Source organism: Nanorana parkeri, unplaced genomic scaffold (genome assembly GCF_000935625.1).
Source record: "Nanorana parkeri isolate BGI_ZX_2015 unplaced genomic scaffold, ASM93562v1 scaffold975, whole genome shotgun sequence".
NCBI classification, from domain to species: Eukaryota; Metazoa; Chordata; class Amphibia; order Anura; family Dicroglossidae; genus Nanorana; species Nanorana parkeri.
In genome coordinates, this window is record NW_017307243.1 from 590,754 (window position 1) to 608,183 (window position 17,430).

Genomic DNA, 17,430 nt, shown 5'->3' on the forward strand with positions numbered 1-17,430 from the left:
TTATAGTAAATCATTAACTACTTGTACATGTCATATTCCCTACTTTATAAATATGTGCCTTTTTGTTAAAGGAGAACTATGGGGTCAGGGCTTTTCCCCATAGTTCTCCTTAGGGTAACGGGAGGACACAAACTAGCATCCTCCCGTTACCCTAAGCTCAGTATACTGCGAGCTACAGCTCGCGGTATACTGAGACGCCAGAGCGGATCCCGACATCGATGTCGATCCGCCCAGCTGCGTGAGTGACAACTGGCTCTGCCTATCTAGAGGCAGAGCCAGCTGTACCCGCCCCCTCCCACGTCCGTTCTGCCAGTCAGCGCTGGCAGAGCGGGGAGGTGGGAATCCAGCCCCTCCCCTGTCACGGCAGAGAGCCGTGACAGGATCGAGATGTGAGCGAACGCCGGTATATGTTCGCTCACCTCCCGATCTACTGAGCCGACCTGTGACAGTCACAGGTCGGCTAGAACTATGAGGTGAGTGAAGAGCACTCACCTCATAGTTCTCTTAACTACGGAGACTAGTTTGATTTAATAAAAAATAAACTCATCTGAGTTTTTGAACAACTTCAAATGAAGTACTAGTTTACAGGAGGTAGCTTGGAAGGAACACATAACCAGTGTTTGCTATATTATTTCAGTTCATGGGAAGTTGCAAGACACCATTTCTGGCAGGTCAAGTATTTTGTGAAAACTAAAGCAGCCATCATAGCTAATGCGGATAAGCTGCAATATGACATATTTATGTTATTGGCTTAGAGAGATCCTATGATTATTTAAAGATTAACTTCAGATAAACACAAGCATGCCTTTTTTTTTAATCTCCAATATCCACAAAGGACATAAATCCAATTTGTGATCCCCCAAACCCAGGTTTTACCTTGCAAGAGTAGTGGAGGCATAACCTGATCAGAGCTGTGGGAGGGACCCAGCAGGCCCACCCACTTTGGGATGCGTACAGAAAACTACAGGTGGGGGCTTATACAAGACCAGACACCCTGCACAAGGAGAGGGCAGCAGTTTTTGGTCTTAGAGCAAACTACTGCATAAAGGCAAAGATTCATGGTGGATTATAGCAGATATCTGGAAGAAATCCACAAAGCAAATCAAGATTGTAGTAAGATTTTTGCATTTAAGCCTGCAAAGCGTAGCAGCTGTGATCAGTGCATTGTAGTTAAAAAAAACTCTGGATCCTGCACCCTCATCCTCCCAGCCCTTGTCTGTACTGAGGAATGAACTTTCCACTAAGGGACCGGAGAAACAATGAATGGACTAAAAGTGCATTGATGTCACCACACTTGAGAACTACAAATCCCTTTGCTGTGGTGGCAGGCAGGACTTGCAGTCTCTCGCCATTCATTGATTCTGTCAAAGGATATGTGATTTGGATGATGTGGCTGTGTGGGTTCTGTGGAGGCTGAAAGGAGAAGCCTGTGATTCAGCTAAGTGGGATGGGGGTGGAGAGTTGGGAATGTGACCCTGGTTCATGTTATACCCTGAATATGGCTGTACCATGGTAAAAAAAATTAAAGTTAGCCTTTATTCAATTTCAAGAAATCTCCTGTGGGGTTTTTTTGTTTTCCCTTGCACAAGATTTGGTATCTAAATTGAACACCACCTTTTACCCTATTTAGTAAGCTAAGGGATATTTCACATTGCAGAGAGAGCACTCCTCACTTTGTGAACATACTTTACTTCATTGTGTATGTTTTTACCAAAAATACGTTTTATAAAGGTGGAGAAGGGGTAAAGGCAGGAGTGCTTTCTGCATAAGCTTTAGGGGGAAAAAACATACACAGAAGTCGATTCCACTTAATCTAACCTAGTACTGTCCTCTTCATGAAGTTCACCAGCTGTTCTAGTACTGTACTAGGCACCACTATTCAAGGCAGAATAGTAACAAAGACTTCAGGATGTCAAATAAACATTGTGGCCGCGATTAAAACATAATTTTAAGATCTTTTATCCTTTTTAAACCCTTAAACTGTTATTCCACATAAGCAGTCATATGCATATATTTTATTTCAACATTTTTATTCTGGAAAATAAAATCATCCAATATTTTATTTTGAGGGTCTGCCTACGTAATGAACATATATATGGAATGTTCTATGTTGTGCAGCATATGTTTGCTTATATACATGTTCAGGGACAATTGTGCTTTCATATACGTTCCCTAGCCTACATTGCTAGAGGTTTTCATTACATTTTAGTAGGCACTCTTACACGCCCAAATGCTAATTAATACTTATCCCTATACTGGAAGTTCCGGTATCAGGAAGACGGGTGGTGAGTCATTACTCGCCCCCCTGCTTCCTGATTGGCCAGAAAGCCTTCTCCATGCTTCCTTGTCACCTTAATGGGACTTACGGTATTCAGTATCGGCAATTACAGAAAAAATATATATTGGTACTCTATACTGAAAAACCGTTATCGGTGCATCCCTTCATTCGACAGTTTAGTGTCAAAGTTGAAGACTATCTCCAGTTCCTTAAGTCTCGCATGTTTTTGGAGGGGGGTCTGTTAAATTCTTCCCACAACTTTTGTTGTATCCCACATTGGTAACCAAGTTCTGATCTTGTAAATCACACCTATTTTGTAATCTTGATCTGATTGCATATTTAACCAGTAGGTGGTGATGCAGAGCTATACTCTAAAGCTTTCTCCCCAAACTTGTGAAAAGAGGACTTCAGTGTAACAAGTTCTTTACTTCCACACCATCTGAATTTTTGCAGGACAAGAGAAGGTTCCAAATGCAAAGGCAGACTTGTTCAAGGGAGAAGTCGCTTGATATCATTTCATGCTTTAAATCCTATTGGAGCTTTGTGCTAAGCAAAAAAAAAAAGTTTAGTTAGACTGGGTAAGAGTCAGAATCTACCATTTATGAACTTGCTATATTTATATGTAATGTCACCAAGAAAATGTTGTACTAGTCTTTTTGACCCTTTCCCACTTTGGGACAAACCCTTTGCTCCTCTACTTTATGTACTATTCCTGACAATGATTTGGAAATCACATGGCCTCTCATTGGCTGATGTATACCAAGGTCCAATTTTATTTACTATTTATGTACAGTAGTTACAAGAATAGTTTTGCCTTGCTTGTTTTTTGTTTTTGTTTTTCTCTCCCAGTTCTTGCAGCCCTATTATAGACTAGACACTGTTCTATAATTCTGACCAATATCTAACTACACCTTAATTTGCATCCTCAACATTTATTTCCACTTCTGCAGTCAAATATGAGAAACCCTCAATATGTTTGTGTACCCATTCACACAGCATAACAAAATATTTTTATTTTTAGATGTTTTGTTGCGGCTGGCAAAATGGGTAAATCCAGGTTTTTAACTTTTTTTCCCAGTGATCTGTTCTTGGAGAGGCTTAGGGCTTTAATTTGTGAATTGTGTTTCTCATTAACTTCAATAACCTGCAATGCAGAAGCCAGACTTTTTTTTTTTTTAATTCTTTAACCCTTTGTTAGGACAGGCAGTGTTCAAATCATCTTTCAAATTATAATGAAATACGCCAGCACAGTACAGACAGTTTTAACAAACCTCCCACAGCCCCTTCTAACAGAACAAGGAAGCAAGTAGAAATGTTAACCCTTAAGTCAAGAAACCCTAACCCAAGTAAAAGCAATTTGAACTTTAAGAAGCATTTTTAGTTTCTATATCTATCGAAAAAATGGGAAAAAAATGATCGATAAGATTTTTTCTTTTTCTGCAAAGTTGGAAATGCGCGTCAAGTCCCAAGGCCATTAAGACTCCCCTCTAAACTGTACTCGCATCTCAACCACTCTCCTAAGGACCAAGCTATCTCCATAAGAAACCTCTAGCTACTGTTAATCCCTACATTATCAGATGAGGACTGTGATATTTGGTCAACTCTATCCGTGTCACCAGCTATGAGAAAACATATTAAAGCTCCATATTATTCACCAACCCTTATATGTTTACAAAAATGGATGAATACATTCTTCTGACTTTATCCATATGATCTGGTATTTTCTTTCCATTACAGGCTTTTGGCACCAAGTTAGAAATCTGTTATCCAATTGGCTGAAACAACTTGTCCCTGCTTTTCCAGAAATACTCCTGTTCAGTATTCTCAATGAAGAGCAATGGCATCACTATGAAAGGCTTTTTCTTAGAGAAACTCTTCCTCACCCAGAAAAACTATTGCCCTGTGGTGGATGTCCCCTTTCTACCTACATTAGTTCCTTGGAAACATTGTTAATCAAATAATCCTTTTGGGAACATCACGTTCCAAAAGAGGAAATGCCCAATTAAATTCCATACAGTCTGGGATGTACGGAATGACTTCTTACCCCTGATGAACCCTAACTAAAATGCAACAGATAACCTGTGTGTTGGGGTTAGTGATGTGCCAGGAGAGCAAAAATGTGAGACAAGTGGTTGGGTAAAAAATGATGACTTGTGATCCCATGTTAGCCTTTAGTTTTGTGTTTTTTTTTGGGTTTTTTTTTAGATCTCTATTAAGCAGGCCTTTGCAAGCTTATCTCTGACTGTCTTAATGGACAGACTGAGCTCCCCTTCATTAACTTGCAGTAAAAGAAGTCAAGCTTGTAGATCTTTAACCACAGGCAGTGTTAAAATCTAGTTTACAACTGATGAGATCTGCTAGCACAGTACACACAGGGTTAATTATTGTAAGCATTGCCCTCCCCACCCCCCTTGCATTCTAGAGGCAAATTCAGTACAGAGAAGAAAAACGTTTCTTTGAAAATGAAGCAAGTTTTATGCAAGCTGCATTTTATTTTATCCTGCTTTGGCTGCAAAAGTGTTAATGCACTTTAATGTAATGTTACGCATTTTTAATGCATGTAATATGACATTACATGCGGTGTGCACAAGTTTACATGCAACTGCTGTCACCTGATCATTAACTTGAATGGGTGACAGCTGTCACTTGTAAGACCAGATTAGGGATTCCTGCTGCAGGAAAACGTAAGTTTCTGACAAAGAAATCCCTAATTGCACCTAAAACCTACAGATATGAATGGGGCCTTATTGTGTGTATATTGTAGGGATGCACCAATACCGGTATTTCGGTATCGAGTATGAGTACCGATATTTTTTTCCGATACTCACCGATAGAGTACCGCAAGTCCCATTCAGGAAGCCAGGCGGTGTGTAAAGACTCACTACCTTGCTTCCTGATTAGTCGGGAAGATGGGTAGCGTGTAAATTCTTGCCACCCGGCTTCCCGATTAGCAGCAAAGCTGTCCCCTGCTTCTCGTCACTGATGTGAAAGCATGGAGCCGGCTTTCTGGCCAATCAGGAAGCCGGGCGCCATGTAATGATGCGACGCCCGGCTACCTAATTTGCCAGGAAGCCGGCTCCATGCTCCCTCGTCATGAGGTGACGAGGAAGCATGAAGCCGGCTTCCCGGCCATTCGGGAAGCCAGGCACTGCGTCATTACACGGTGCCTGGCTTCCTGATTCGCCAGCTTCTCGTCTGTAGTGAAGAGGGAGCATGGAGCCGCCTTCCCGGCCAATCAGGAAGCCAGGCAGCATGTATTGACGCGCTGCTCGGCTTCTTGATATAGGAAGTATCGGGCTAGGCATCGAAGCATTTGGGCAAGTAAGAGTACTCGCCCAAATACTCTGCATCAGCACCGTTACTAGTATCGGTGCATCCCTAGTATATTGGGGTCCGTAGTACCAAACCGGATATAGTTACATTTTTTTTTTAAAGTATGCAATTTGGCAAGTGGCCCCCTGGGGGATTGAGTTTGAGACCCCTGGTGTATGGGCACTTTTATTACTGAAATTTGAGGATTGTAATTCTCTCACTTCATTAACATTTGAAAGCAGAAGCTAGGGTTCTAATCCTTTAACCCCCACAGAGCCCCAGCTAACATGCAAAGGAGAAGCATGTAGACATTTTAACCCATAAAGGAGAACTATGGGGTTAAGTCTTTTCCCCATAGTTCTCAGGGTAACGGGAGGACACAAACTAGCGTCCTCCCGTCACCCTAGGCTCAGTATACCGCAAGCTGTGGCTCGCGGTATACTGAGACGCTAAAGCGGATCCTGACAATTGTGCCGGGATCCGCCCAGCTGCGTGACTGACAGCTGGCTCTTCCTATCTAATTTTTTTGCACCCATGTTACATTCCACATTTTAGGCCTGAAAATGACTTAAAACCCCCAAACATATGTTTTCTGAATGCCAAGACCCTATAGAATAAAATGGTGGTAGTTGCAAATTTTTATGTTGTGCAATATTAGCGCAACTCCTTATTAAACCCCAAAATTTAGTGACACATTTAATTAAATGCCCCCAAACACAACAAAATACCATTTTTTTATACACTAGAAATAAGCTTCAGTGCACTTTACTAAGCAGAAGGATTCTGGGACTATATAGGTTTCTGAGCACCTTATTGAGTCTGGTTTAATGTCCTCAGTTAATTACATTCAAAAGCTTCTTATCAGAGATTTATCAAGTAAAATATGACTGGCTTTTTCATGTCTTGTTGTCTCACCGCCTTGTTTTTTGGATCTTTTTCTACAGCCATAGATTTGTTGTATGGGGGTATATACTGCTTTATGTGTCAAGATTACATATATGACAAAGACATGGAGCAAGTTGCCAAAGAAGAACAAAGAAAAGCATGGAAATTGCAAGGTACTGTGCTTATGATTCTGTCAAATATTTCTAGTTAATAAAAAAAAAATTTGTTGGTAAAGGTATTAATAGTGAAAAGTTTTTTTTAATTTGAATTTAGAGCTGATGTCCATTACAGTTTGGTCATGTTGAAGTTTTTATTGCTTTGTCTTCGTTGTAAGGTTTTAATGGGTCAGTGCTCCTAAACACATTTTAGCATATATTAACATTTTGCTTGTTTTGTTAAGGACAGTCAATGTGAAAAAGTACGTAACATGGGATTAGTGACTTCAACAAATTGAAACATGCAAATATTTTCAACAGTTCCTACAGATAAAGGTGATATCATTTTAACCCCTTCATGACTGAGCTAGTTTTCAGGTTCTGTTCATAAATGACTGACACATTTTTTACATTTTTGCTGTGTGATTCTTCCACAGCAGTAATATACTTTCTTACTAAATGTACCCACACATATTATATATAGTTTTTTAGAGGACAGATAGGGCTATATAATTATATCACATATGTGTACCTAACCCCTCACTTAGTTTGAATAAAATTAAAAAAATGAGGAAAAAAACTAGAAGAAAACACTTTTTTCACAAGTTTTGATTATTATTTTTTTTTTTAGAATTTTTTTATATTAATTATAGTATAAAAAATATATTTATATATAATTTATATTTTCCTAATTTTGTTTTACACTTTATTTTAATTTTTTTACACTTTGTAAAAAAAATAAAAATAAAATAAAAAAACTTTTTTTTTTCTTGTCAGTTTATATCAAGCAATCACTATGACAGCTTGATAAATTAACTTTTTTATTTTATTTTTGGCTATTAGGCTGATCCAAACTTAGGAACAGCTAATAATAACCTTAGAGACTGATCCTGACTTTAGTCAGATTCAGATCTCACTAAAAGCTCTTTGATCGTGCCTAGACGATCAGAAATGATACATTTCACTCAAAAGAGATACATTGTATTCTTTCAGTGAAATGTATCTAAACATCGGGCTCTCGAACTGTCAAAACAAATAGCAGAGAGGTGAGGTGAGTCACTGCTGCCTCTCTGCTATTTTGAGCTGTCAAATACGGGATCGCAAATTGCGGTCCTCTATTTGCATGTAACGGCTTCATTCTTTCATTAATGAAAGGAAGAAGCTTTTACAAAAAGCTTAATTATTTCATTAATTAATGCCTCAATACTGAGACATTAATGAATGACTGTTAAATGCTGAGAATCAGCAAATACCGGCATTACAAAGCCTGATATAACTCGTCACGTACAGTGTACGTGGCCAGTCATATAGGCACAAAGTGACAAGACGTACACTGTACGTCTCCCGTCACGAAGGGGTTAAATGAAAGCACTAAGTCACCAGCACTCCAAAGGTTCTTTATATTCGATGTGTAAAGTTACATTACCAAGTGTAGCAACGTTTTGGAACACATCTGGTTCCTTCCTCCAGCAAAACAAAGTGATACATGTACAGTGTAGTTATCACAATATATCCATAAGTGCAGGCAAAAAAACCAATGTGACCTACAAGCCCCGCCTCCAGGCATCACCATGACGTCACATTCCCTCCAATTGTTTCAGATGTCATATTAATAATTAAAAGGATGGTCAAAGTAACAATGGTAGTATCCTGGTGGAAACTCTCTTTATTCAACCACTTGAAGACCGGTAGGGTAACCTCCTTGGCGGTATTACCGAGTGTAGCTCGGGGTTACTTCTCCATACCCTGAGCTACACTCGGGAATATCTCATAGTATTTACTTACCTTGTCCCTCGAGCCGTGCGGTGTCCTCCGGCCGGCATCTGTCTTCCGGGTTCCGTCCCTTGCGAGCGTACGCATCGCACGGGGGTGGGAGATACGGAAAAAACTTGCGCCGAAAAAATTACGAAAATCAAAAGAATCTTACCGCCAGGGAGGTTAAAGCCCCTTCCTGTCCAGGCCAGTTTTTAGTATTCAGTCATGCTGCAACGCTGTACTGAAATTCAATTTTATATCCTTTTTTTAGGGACACATAGCTTTCTTTTGGTAGTATTTAATAAGCACTGGGGTTTTTGTTTTTTTACTATATAATGAAAGTACAGAAAAACCTACCTTTTTCCTACATTATGAAACATTTATTACCCGCATTTTTTGTAAAATATAAAAGATGGCATCACGTCCGGTTAATAGACCCCAAACATGTCAAGCACTCTACAACCACACAAAAAAACTATCATACCCAAAATTGGACATAGATGCTTCAAAAGCTTTTACCCCTCATCAGTTTAGCATTAACCGTGATGGCCCTAGAATTCTCGCACTCGTGATATGTAACATGTCTGGTGTAATTGTTGTTTTCGCACATAGACGCACTCAACGCATATTTACGTTTTGTATGTGCGTGTACATGGGGGCAGTGATTTAAGTTTGTTTTTATATGTGAATTTTATTATTTTATTTTTTTTACACAACTTTATTGCTAACAAGCCACCTATGTGATGGCAAATATACAATGACGGGTCCTCTTTATGGAGAGATCAGGGGTCTCTAAGACCCCTAAATGTCACCTAGGGACCCCCAAAGATGCCAGTGTAATGCACATCACTTCCACATTCAGAGATCGGAGGAGAGATCAGCAAGTGGAAGAATGCTGATCTCCCTCCTTTCTCAGTATAGGCAGCCGCTGTGCTGGTCTTGGTCCAGCACAGGGGACAGCAGAGCCTTGGATAGCCAGCAGCAGAGGGGGGCGCACAGTCTTGGGCACCATACAAGCAATCGGGCGGCTCTACAATTGTATGGAACTGCTGGTACCGGCTGTTTAAAACTGTTACTGTATTCTTCTTCTTGCGCATGCCCCCTAGCAGGAAAAAAAAGTAGTTACAGTGACCACCACATTTTACAAAGTAGAAAAGTCCTTTTATTAGGTCCTATCATTCAAAGGTGACAGGCTCTCTTTATTCAGCAAGAGACTGTAATTAGTCAAACAGGATTAATGCTTTCATAAACATGTTCTTTGTAAGTCAGAGCAACAATTATCTAGAATAGAACATTTGTTGACTAGTACAAACCTCAAAGCATTGGGACATGACACCACGCTGCTGTGTGGTAACTGGGGGGTGTGTATTGCTAGTGTCATTATTTTGTGGGTTAAAGCCATTCCAATGCAACTTAAGGAGAACTATGGGGTCAGTGTTTTTCCCCATAGTGCTCCTAAAGGGAGCCAGTGCTGTCCAATAAGTACATTAGAACATGACTACTGTGTGTCATTCAAGGTAACCAGTATGTATGTCCTCCTATGAATTTTTTTTTTTTTTTCTTGCAGTCCGGCTATTTCTGTATTGGGTTTCTGTGGGGTGTACTTACTTTTTCACATAACTGTACATTAAGTAGCATGTAATTGACTCAAACCAGTGAAGTAAGAGTTCTTGGAGAATATAACCATTTCACTGAAAGCAGTTGTTTTCACATATATGGAGATGCAAGATTGGTGGGCCTAACAAATATTATGACCTTTTTTGTTTTTTGTTTGTTTTAACTTTGCTGTCAAATCTACACACCATTTTTAAATTGCATTGCTGGGTATTTAAAAAAAAAAGTGGGTTTTTTTTTTTTCTTTCTAGATTTGCAAGGGAGCCTAAGCCAGCTTCCCTTCAAGGAAAGGCAGTAGCATAGTCATCCGCAATGGTTTAAATTACAAAGGACTTGTTCACACTTGCCTGCATGCTAGTGTAGTAAAACAGGTCCAGCGGATGCACCATTTCAATTTACCACACACAAAAAAACCGTGTGTGTATTAGGGCTGCAGCTAAAGATTATTTTCATAATCTATTAGTTGGCCGATTTATTAAGTTCGATTAATCGGATAAAAAAGAAGAAAAAAAAAGGCTCCAGTGATGGACTACTAGTTTGTATTTAGATTGTAGTCCATCACAGAAGCAAGCTTGGCACGGTGGAAGTAAAAAAAAAAGTGTGGTGTGCAATATAGTACATTATACTGCGTTGCAGTGCAGAATACCAGCAGCTATAGAGGAATGTAGCAATAGTACATTATACTATAATGTACTATTGCTGGGATTTGTAGTCCTCTGTAGCTGGCGTTATTCTGCATTGCGCTGTATATAATGTATTATTGCTGGGATTTGTAGTCCTCTATAGCTGGTGTTATTCTCCATTGCGCTGTATAATGATTATACTGCGCAATGCAGATTACCACTGACCAGTTATAGAGGAACTACAAATCCCAGCAATAATACATTATACAGCGCAATGGAGAATACCACCAGCTATAGAGGAACAACAAGTCCCAGCAATGATACATTATACCAGGTGTTTTAATATATTATTGCTGGGATTTGTTGTTCCTCTATAGCTGCTGGTGTTCTACAGTGTGCCGCTTTTTTTTTTTTTAATTAGGAAACATTAAAACAGGTCCCCCTTACCTGTTTCTGAACCCTTGTAAGTCGCGGCGGCGTGCTCTGCGGGCGTGTGTCCGGCTTGTGTGGTGGGCGTGGCATACGCGGCGTGGTCGTGGCGTCCGCGGCGTGCGTAGCGTAACTCGTACCTGTTCCACCATAGCACCCCTGTTCCACAACGGCACCCCCACACAACTATTCCACCATTGCACGCCAATACACCTATTCCTCGCTGCACCTTCATACACCTGTTCCACCGCTTCACACCCATACACCTGTTCCACACAGCACCCCCACACCTATTCCACTACTGCACCCATACACCTGTTTCACACAGCACCCTTGTACACCTGTTCCACCACAGCACCCCCAAACACCTATTCCACCACATCACACTCATACACCTGTTCCACACTGCACCTCCATACCCCTTTTCCACCACCACACCCCCGCACACCTGTTCCACCACTGCATCCCTGCACACCTGTTCCACACTGCACCCCTATTTCACCACTGCACCCCCATACACCTATTCCACTACTTCACACCCATACACCTGGTCCACACTGCACCCCCATACACCTATTCCACCACTGCACCCCTATCCACCACTGCCTCTCCACACAGCTGTTCCACACTGCACACCTGTTCCACCACAGCACCCCCACACACCTGGTCCACACTGCACCCCCACACACCTATTCCACCACTATATCCCCGCACACCTGTTCCACACTGCAGCTCCGTACACCTATTCCACCACTGACTTGCTTTCAGAAGGTGGGCCCTCGATTGTCGGCAGGCCAGTGATAAGTGAGGGAGATCGCGTGGCGGTGTAGAGCATCGGCTTCAGCGTCCTATGCGGTGGGCGTGGCTCACGCGGCCTGTGCCGTGCGCACGGCGGCCGCAGCGGGAGCAGCGTGTGACGTGTGGCTCAGGCCGCATGTGGAGCCCCGAACAGGCCAATCAATCAATAGCCGACGAATCGACGATCGAAAATGTTGCCAACGTTTTCAATCGTCGATTTTAATCGACTAAATCGATTAACTGTTGCAGCTCTAGTGTATATATTAGTCCATTCAGGCCTCTGCCTTCTTTTCACCACATGTTATACCATGGGGCACATCATTGTTTTCTGTGTGCCCTAGCGTTGACTGGCGTTCAGTTGCTGAAAAAACACCAGTCACCGCTTCTGGTATTATTGAGCCCTAAAATGATTATCATTTCATGGTCTGGTGTTCTGTCGGAAGAATGAGATGTAAATTGGAGTTTTGTTTTTTGATGCAGGTCTTGTTTCTGAACAGGGAGGAAGAATGTTGAGTCACGCCAAGCTAAGAATTCTGAAATTTAACTACCTCCGGGCCGGCCGTAGTAAAAAAACGGCCGGCCAGGAGCTCTCTCGAAATTTTGGGGTACAGTAAAGATGTTTAATGGGGAAATTTTTTTAATTAACCACTGCTGTGGGGCTACCCCTACATTGCACGGGTGAACTGCTCTTTTGTTTCTATGTGCTTTAAAAAAAAAAAATACTACTCACCCGATCATACCAGCCAGCTTGTTCTTAGACTGGCCTTAGAGCCTCTCTCACTCTCTGGTGCAGCAGTCTAAGCATTCTTGTGTCATCACACTGTATACAAGCATATATATGTGAGGACGCTGAGGAATATTCTATCTGTGCAGAAGAGGGGACACGCTTCAGTGACCGGAGAAGCATAGAGTCTAAGTTCGGGTAAGTATAACAATTTTTTTTTACCAGCTAGACACAAATGAGCAGTTAACCCTTGCAGTGTGGGGGTAGCCCCACTGCAAGGGTTAATTCAACTTTTCTCTGGAGTTCTTTAATCTTATTAATGATGCCCTCAGTTGTTTTTTTTTTTTTTTTTTTTTTTTTAAAACAGACTCTGGTGTAAAACTTGTACACGCCACAATTAATGCACAATACAGTATAGCAGGACACTTTCCCTTCATTTACATATATCTTCAAAGAGCTTGTTTCATTTTTTTTTTTTTCTCTTGGCCTGTAAATAGTATAAATACAGCATGAGTGGTAAACACTATAGGCCAAAATAAAGCTTGGTCATGTCATTGATGATGCGTAGCATCACTTGCCGATCACCTGAGGTACACATTGTTTTAACAAATTCCCTGTGGGATGGGAGGCCATTTATAATATTAGACTGTGCTTCTTCAAATGTCATTTTACTTGTTATATTCCATTTTATTGTAGGAATAACTGTAGCAGTCACATGGAAAATGACATACCGTATATTTTAGTGATTGTATTGATGACTTTTTTTTCTGAAAGGTAGATGCATCTGTTTTATTGTGTTCGACCTGCAAAATGTAAGATGTTAAAGTATTCAAATTGTTCTTTTCTTTAGCTTTTGCTCCGTCATTGGCTTCTCCTTACCAGTACACAATGACAGGTAGGATTTTTAGTACTTCGTTTTACCTTTTCTTTAGCTAGTGTGTTTTTGGATGTTTTTACTAAACAAACCTGTATTTTGTTGGTGACTAAAAAAAAAAAAAAAAAGGTATACGCACAAGGTGTGTGTGTCTGTCTGTGTGTCCCACAGAATTAAGCAGGTAATTCCATTTTCCCAAATTACTTGGTAAGGTGAACTTGCCCTTCAATGTGCATTGTGCGTGTTGGTGATGCTGCCCCACTACCATAATATGGCACAGTGGAAAGAGGACAGCAGTCAGCGCACATACTACCTCACTGTTTTCCCCAGTCATCTTCCAGGACAGCCATCGAGATATAGGCTCCGCCTGCCATGAGCCTGCCATCCAATACTGAAGATACAGCACAATGCTGTATCTTCTGTGCAGCTCAGTTTGTGACAGCTGACACAGGAAGCGCTGTGAATACAGTGCTCCTGTGTCACTGATCGCAAAACAGAACGGATGTTCTCCACTCTGCTCTCCATCCTGAACTGCTTTGCCGTGGTCCCAGGTCCCCCAGAAGAGCAGGGGAGCCTGAAAACCGTGGGGGACGGGACGGACCTTGGAGGGGGGTGGAGACAAGCAGGCTGCTATACCAGTGATCTGGGCGGATGACTTGTGCAAGCAGCCTGAACCTATTTAAAAGGCCGACATCAGCGCTATGTATCGGGGCCTTTTCAGGAGTACTCGTACTCCTGAAAATGCCCTGTATCGGTACCGATACTAGTATCGGTATCGGAACTTCCCTAATATATGTATTTTGCAAAAGTTTTAGGCAGGTGTGAAAGAATGCTTTCAGCAATAAGTGTTAATAGTTTATTTTTATCAATTAATAAAAGGGAAAGTAAATGAACAGAAGAGAAATCCAAATCAATATTTGGTGTGACCACCCTTTGCAAGTGTACCTTGAAGAATTGATGCTGTTTTGAAGGCACACAGTTTTTGAAGGAACTCGGCAGGTAGGTTCCAAACATCTTGGAGAACTAAGCACAGATCTGTGGATGTAGGCTGCCTCAAATCCTTCTGTCACTTGTAATCCCAGACAGACTCAATGTTGAGATCAGGGCTCTGTGGGGCCAAACCATCATTTTCCAGGACTCCTTGTTCTTTACACTGAAGATGGTGCTTAATGACATTGACTGTTTGGGGTCATTGTCCTGCTGCAGAATAAATTTGAGGCCAACCACACACCACCCTGATGGTATGACATGATGGATAAGTATCTGCTTGTATTTCTCAGCATTGATGACCCCCATTCATCCTGTCCAAATCTCAACTCCATTGGCAGAAATGCCATCCACAGACTTGCAAGGAACCTCCACCACGCTTCACTGTTGCCTGCAGACACATGATTGTACCGCTCTCCAGCCCTTCGGCTAACAAACCGCCTCCTGCTACAGCCAAAATATTAAACATTTTGACTCATCACTCCAGAGCACCTGCTGCCAATGTTCTGCACCCCAGTTCCTATGTTTTCATGCATAGTTAAGTCACTTAGCCTTGCTTCGACATCGGAGGTATAATTTTTTAGCTGCAATTCTTCCACGAAGACCACTTCTGGCCAGACTACTCTGGACAGTAGATGGATGTACCTGGGTGCCACTGGTTTCTTCCAGTTTGATGCTTCAGGACATCTCCCTGATGTTGAAGAAAGCATGATGTGTCATCTGCGGCATTAAGTTTCCTTGGCTGATCACTGCGTCTACGGTCCTCAATGTTGCCCATTTCTTTGTGCTTCTTCAAAGGAGCTTGAACAGCACATCTTGAAATTTTTGCCTGGGAGAGACCTTAATGATGCAGTATGATACCTTGTGTCTTGTTGCGGTGCTCAGTCTTGCCATGGTGTATAACCTGTGACATGAAACTGTCTTTCTCAACCTCACCTTAGTAGTGGAGTCTGGCTGTTCCTCACCCAGTTTTAAGCCTCCTACACAGCTGTTTCAGTTAATCACGGTGTTTCAACCTACCTATGAAATTGATGATCATTAGCACCTGCTTGGTATTATTGGTTAATCATACACCTGACTCTAATCATACAAAATCCCTGACTTTGTGCAAGTGTAAAAAGTGATGCTGGTTTGAAGCCAAATGGTAGTCGCACCAAATATTGATTTTGATTTTAGATTTTGGAAATTGATAAAAATAAACAATACAAATATATGTATTTTTGAAAGCATTCCTACTTTACAGCATTTTTTCACAATAATGTATGTGTACATGGCAGAGCTAAAGATTTTCAGTCTGGCAGCTTTTAAAGTAGGAGGGGATAGGGCTTGTCTTGTCAGTCAGAACTGTCATCTACTTTTGTCCAGCATTGTCAAACCGGTGGAGGGAGATATCTGACCACGATACTCCAACCCCTGCACAAAGTTGAATGGGACTGTGTGCACTGGGTCCGCTGAGCTGCCCATACATGGCTCAAATTTTGACAAATTCCTGTTAACCACCCAAAATTGGAGTAGTGGGTGGCCTGCCAACACTATCCCATTCGACAAATTATGGGATGGAAAAAGTCAAGTAAACGGTGACTGCAGCTTCTGTTCGGGTATTCTGAAAGCTCTTGTACATGTTGCACACTAACTGCAGTTGCCCTTTGTGTAAAGTCTTACAGCAATTTGCAATCTCAAAATGCCAAATGAGGGGTAACATGGAAGAGCTCCTCCTAATTTTTGCTTGTAAAACTTTCAGCATTTCAGTGCAGACTGTTTTTGTTTTGTTTTTTGTCTGACTTTCTAAGAAAGTCAGACGTGTTTTTTGTTTTGTTTTAAGCTCTGCCAAACTGTGAGTGCTACTTTTTATCTAATTTAAGGGCCAACTGGCCACCCACTACTTGTAGCAAAAAATGTTTGTCTGTGTCATTTTTACATGCCTATAAAAATTATATATCCAGATGTTACCTGTATATTTTATACTTTTGTTGTTCCATGTAGACATCTACGAGACACTTTAATTTAGTTTTATGTATGTTCATCTAGGTGTTGGAGAAAAGTATTCAACGTGGGAGCCAACAAAGCGGGAGCTAGAGCTGTTACGGCATAACCCCAAAAGAAGGAAAATAACCACAAACTGCACCATAGGTATCTACAAGATTGCACATTTGACCCACTCCCCCTCCTTCTGCACTTGTGACGAGAGAGCCGGGAAGCTGGGCAGCGTGTAATGACTCGCTGCCCAGCTTCCTGATTGGCCAGCTTCCTGACCAATCAGGAAGCCGGGCGCCATGTAATGGCACGGCACCCGGCTTTCTGATTGACTGGGAACCCTGCTTCATGCTCCCTCATCATGGAGCTGGCTTCCCAGCCAATCGAGGAGCCGCGTCATTACATGGCGCGCCGCGTCATTACATGGCGCCCGGCTTCTTGATTGGCCAGAAGGCTGGCTCCCTGCTTACTCGTCACATAGTGACGAGAAGCATGGGGATGGCTTCCCTGCTAATCAGGAAGCAGGATGGCGAGTCATTACACGGCGCCTGGCTTCCTTTTAATGGGACTTCTGGTATCGGCAAGTACCGGGGGAAAACAAATATTGGTGCATCCCTAGTTATTATGGATGCTGAAAATACATAGCCGGAAAGGTGAAATCATGGGAAGTTCCCACCAAATATCTAGTCAGACTAGTCAGTATTGCCTGTGCTCTCACAGCAGTTGATTGTTCCCCATTACTGACTTCCCATGCCTTGTTTTGCACTGTGTCTTTATATGTAGGCATTTTGGTACAGGCAGGTTTTTGCTGCTCAATGTTCTTGTTAGAGGTTTACACAGGAGGAATCAGTTGTGACCTCCTCAAATCTCCTTCGATTAGCAGTCGGAGGTAGCAGATTCACACAACGGCTATGCAGCTATGATGCTGTAGGCACAGGAGTATCTAAGTACCCTTTCATACCAGAAGGTGTACGGCTGTTTTCAGCGGAATTCCAGGTCAAAGGTACATTTACAGGGTAATA

At 41.8% G+C, this 17,430-nt stretch overlaps 1 protein-coding gene across 3 annotated transcripts in view; it reads left to right on the top strand.

Annotated features, from left to right (window-relative positions):
- USP22 (ubiquitin specific peptidase 22) overlaps window positions 1-17,430 on the top strand; it is an 83,346-nt gene that overhangs the window by 41,602 nt on the left and 24,314 nt on the right. For all 3 annotated transcript variants that reach the window (XM_018566795.1, XM_018566796.1, XM_018566794.1), the window contains exons 4-6: window positions 6,535-6,648; window positions 13,424-13,468; window positions 16,463-16,564. In XM_018566795.1, the coding sequence (XP_018422297.1) occupies window positions 6,535-6,648; window positions 13,424-13,468; window positions 16,463-16,564 (261 nt within the window). The remainder of the gene's footprint in view (window positions 1-6,534; window positions 6,649-13,423; window positions 13,469-16,462; window positions 16,565-17,430) is intronic.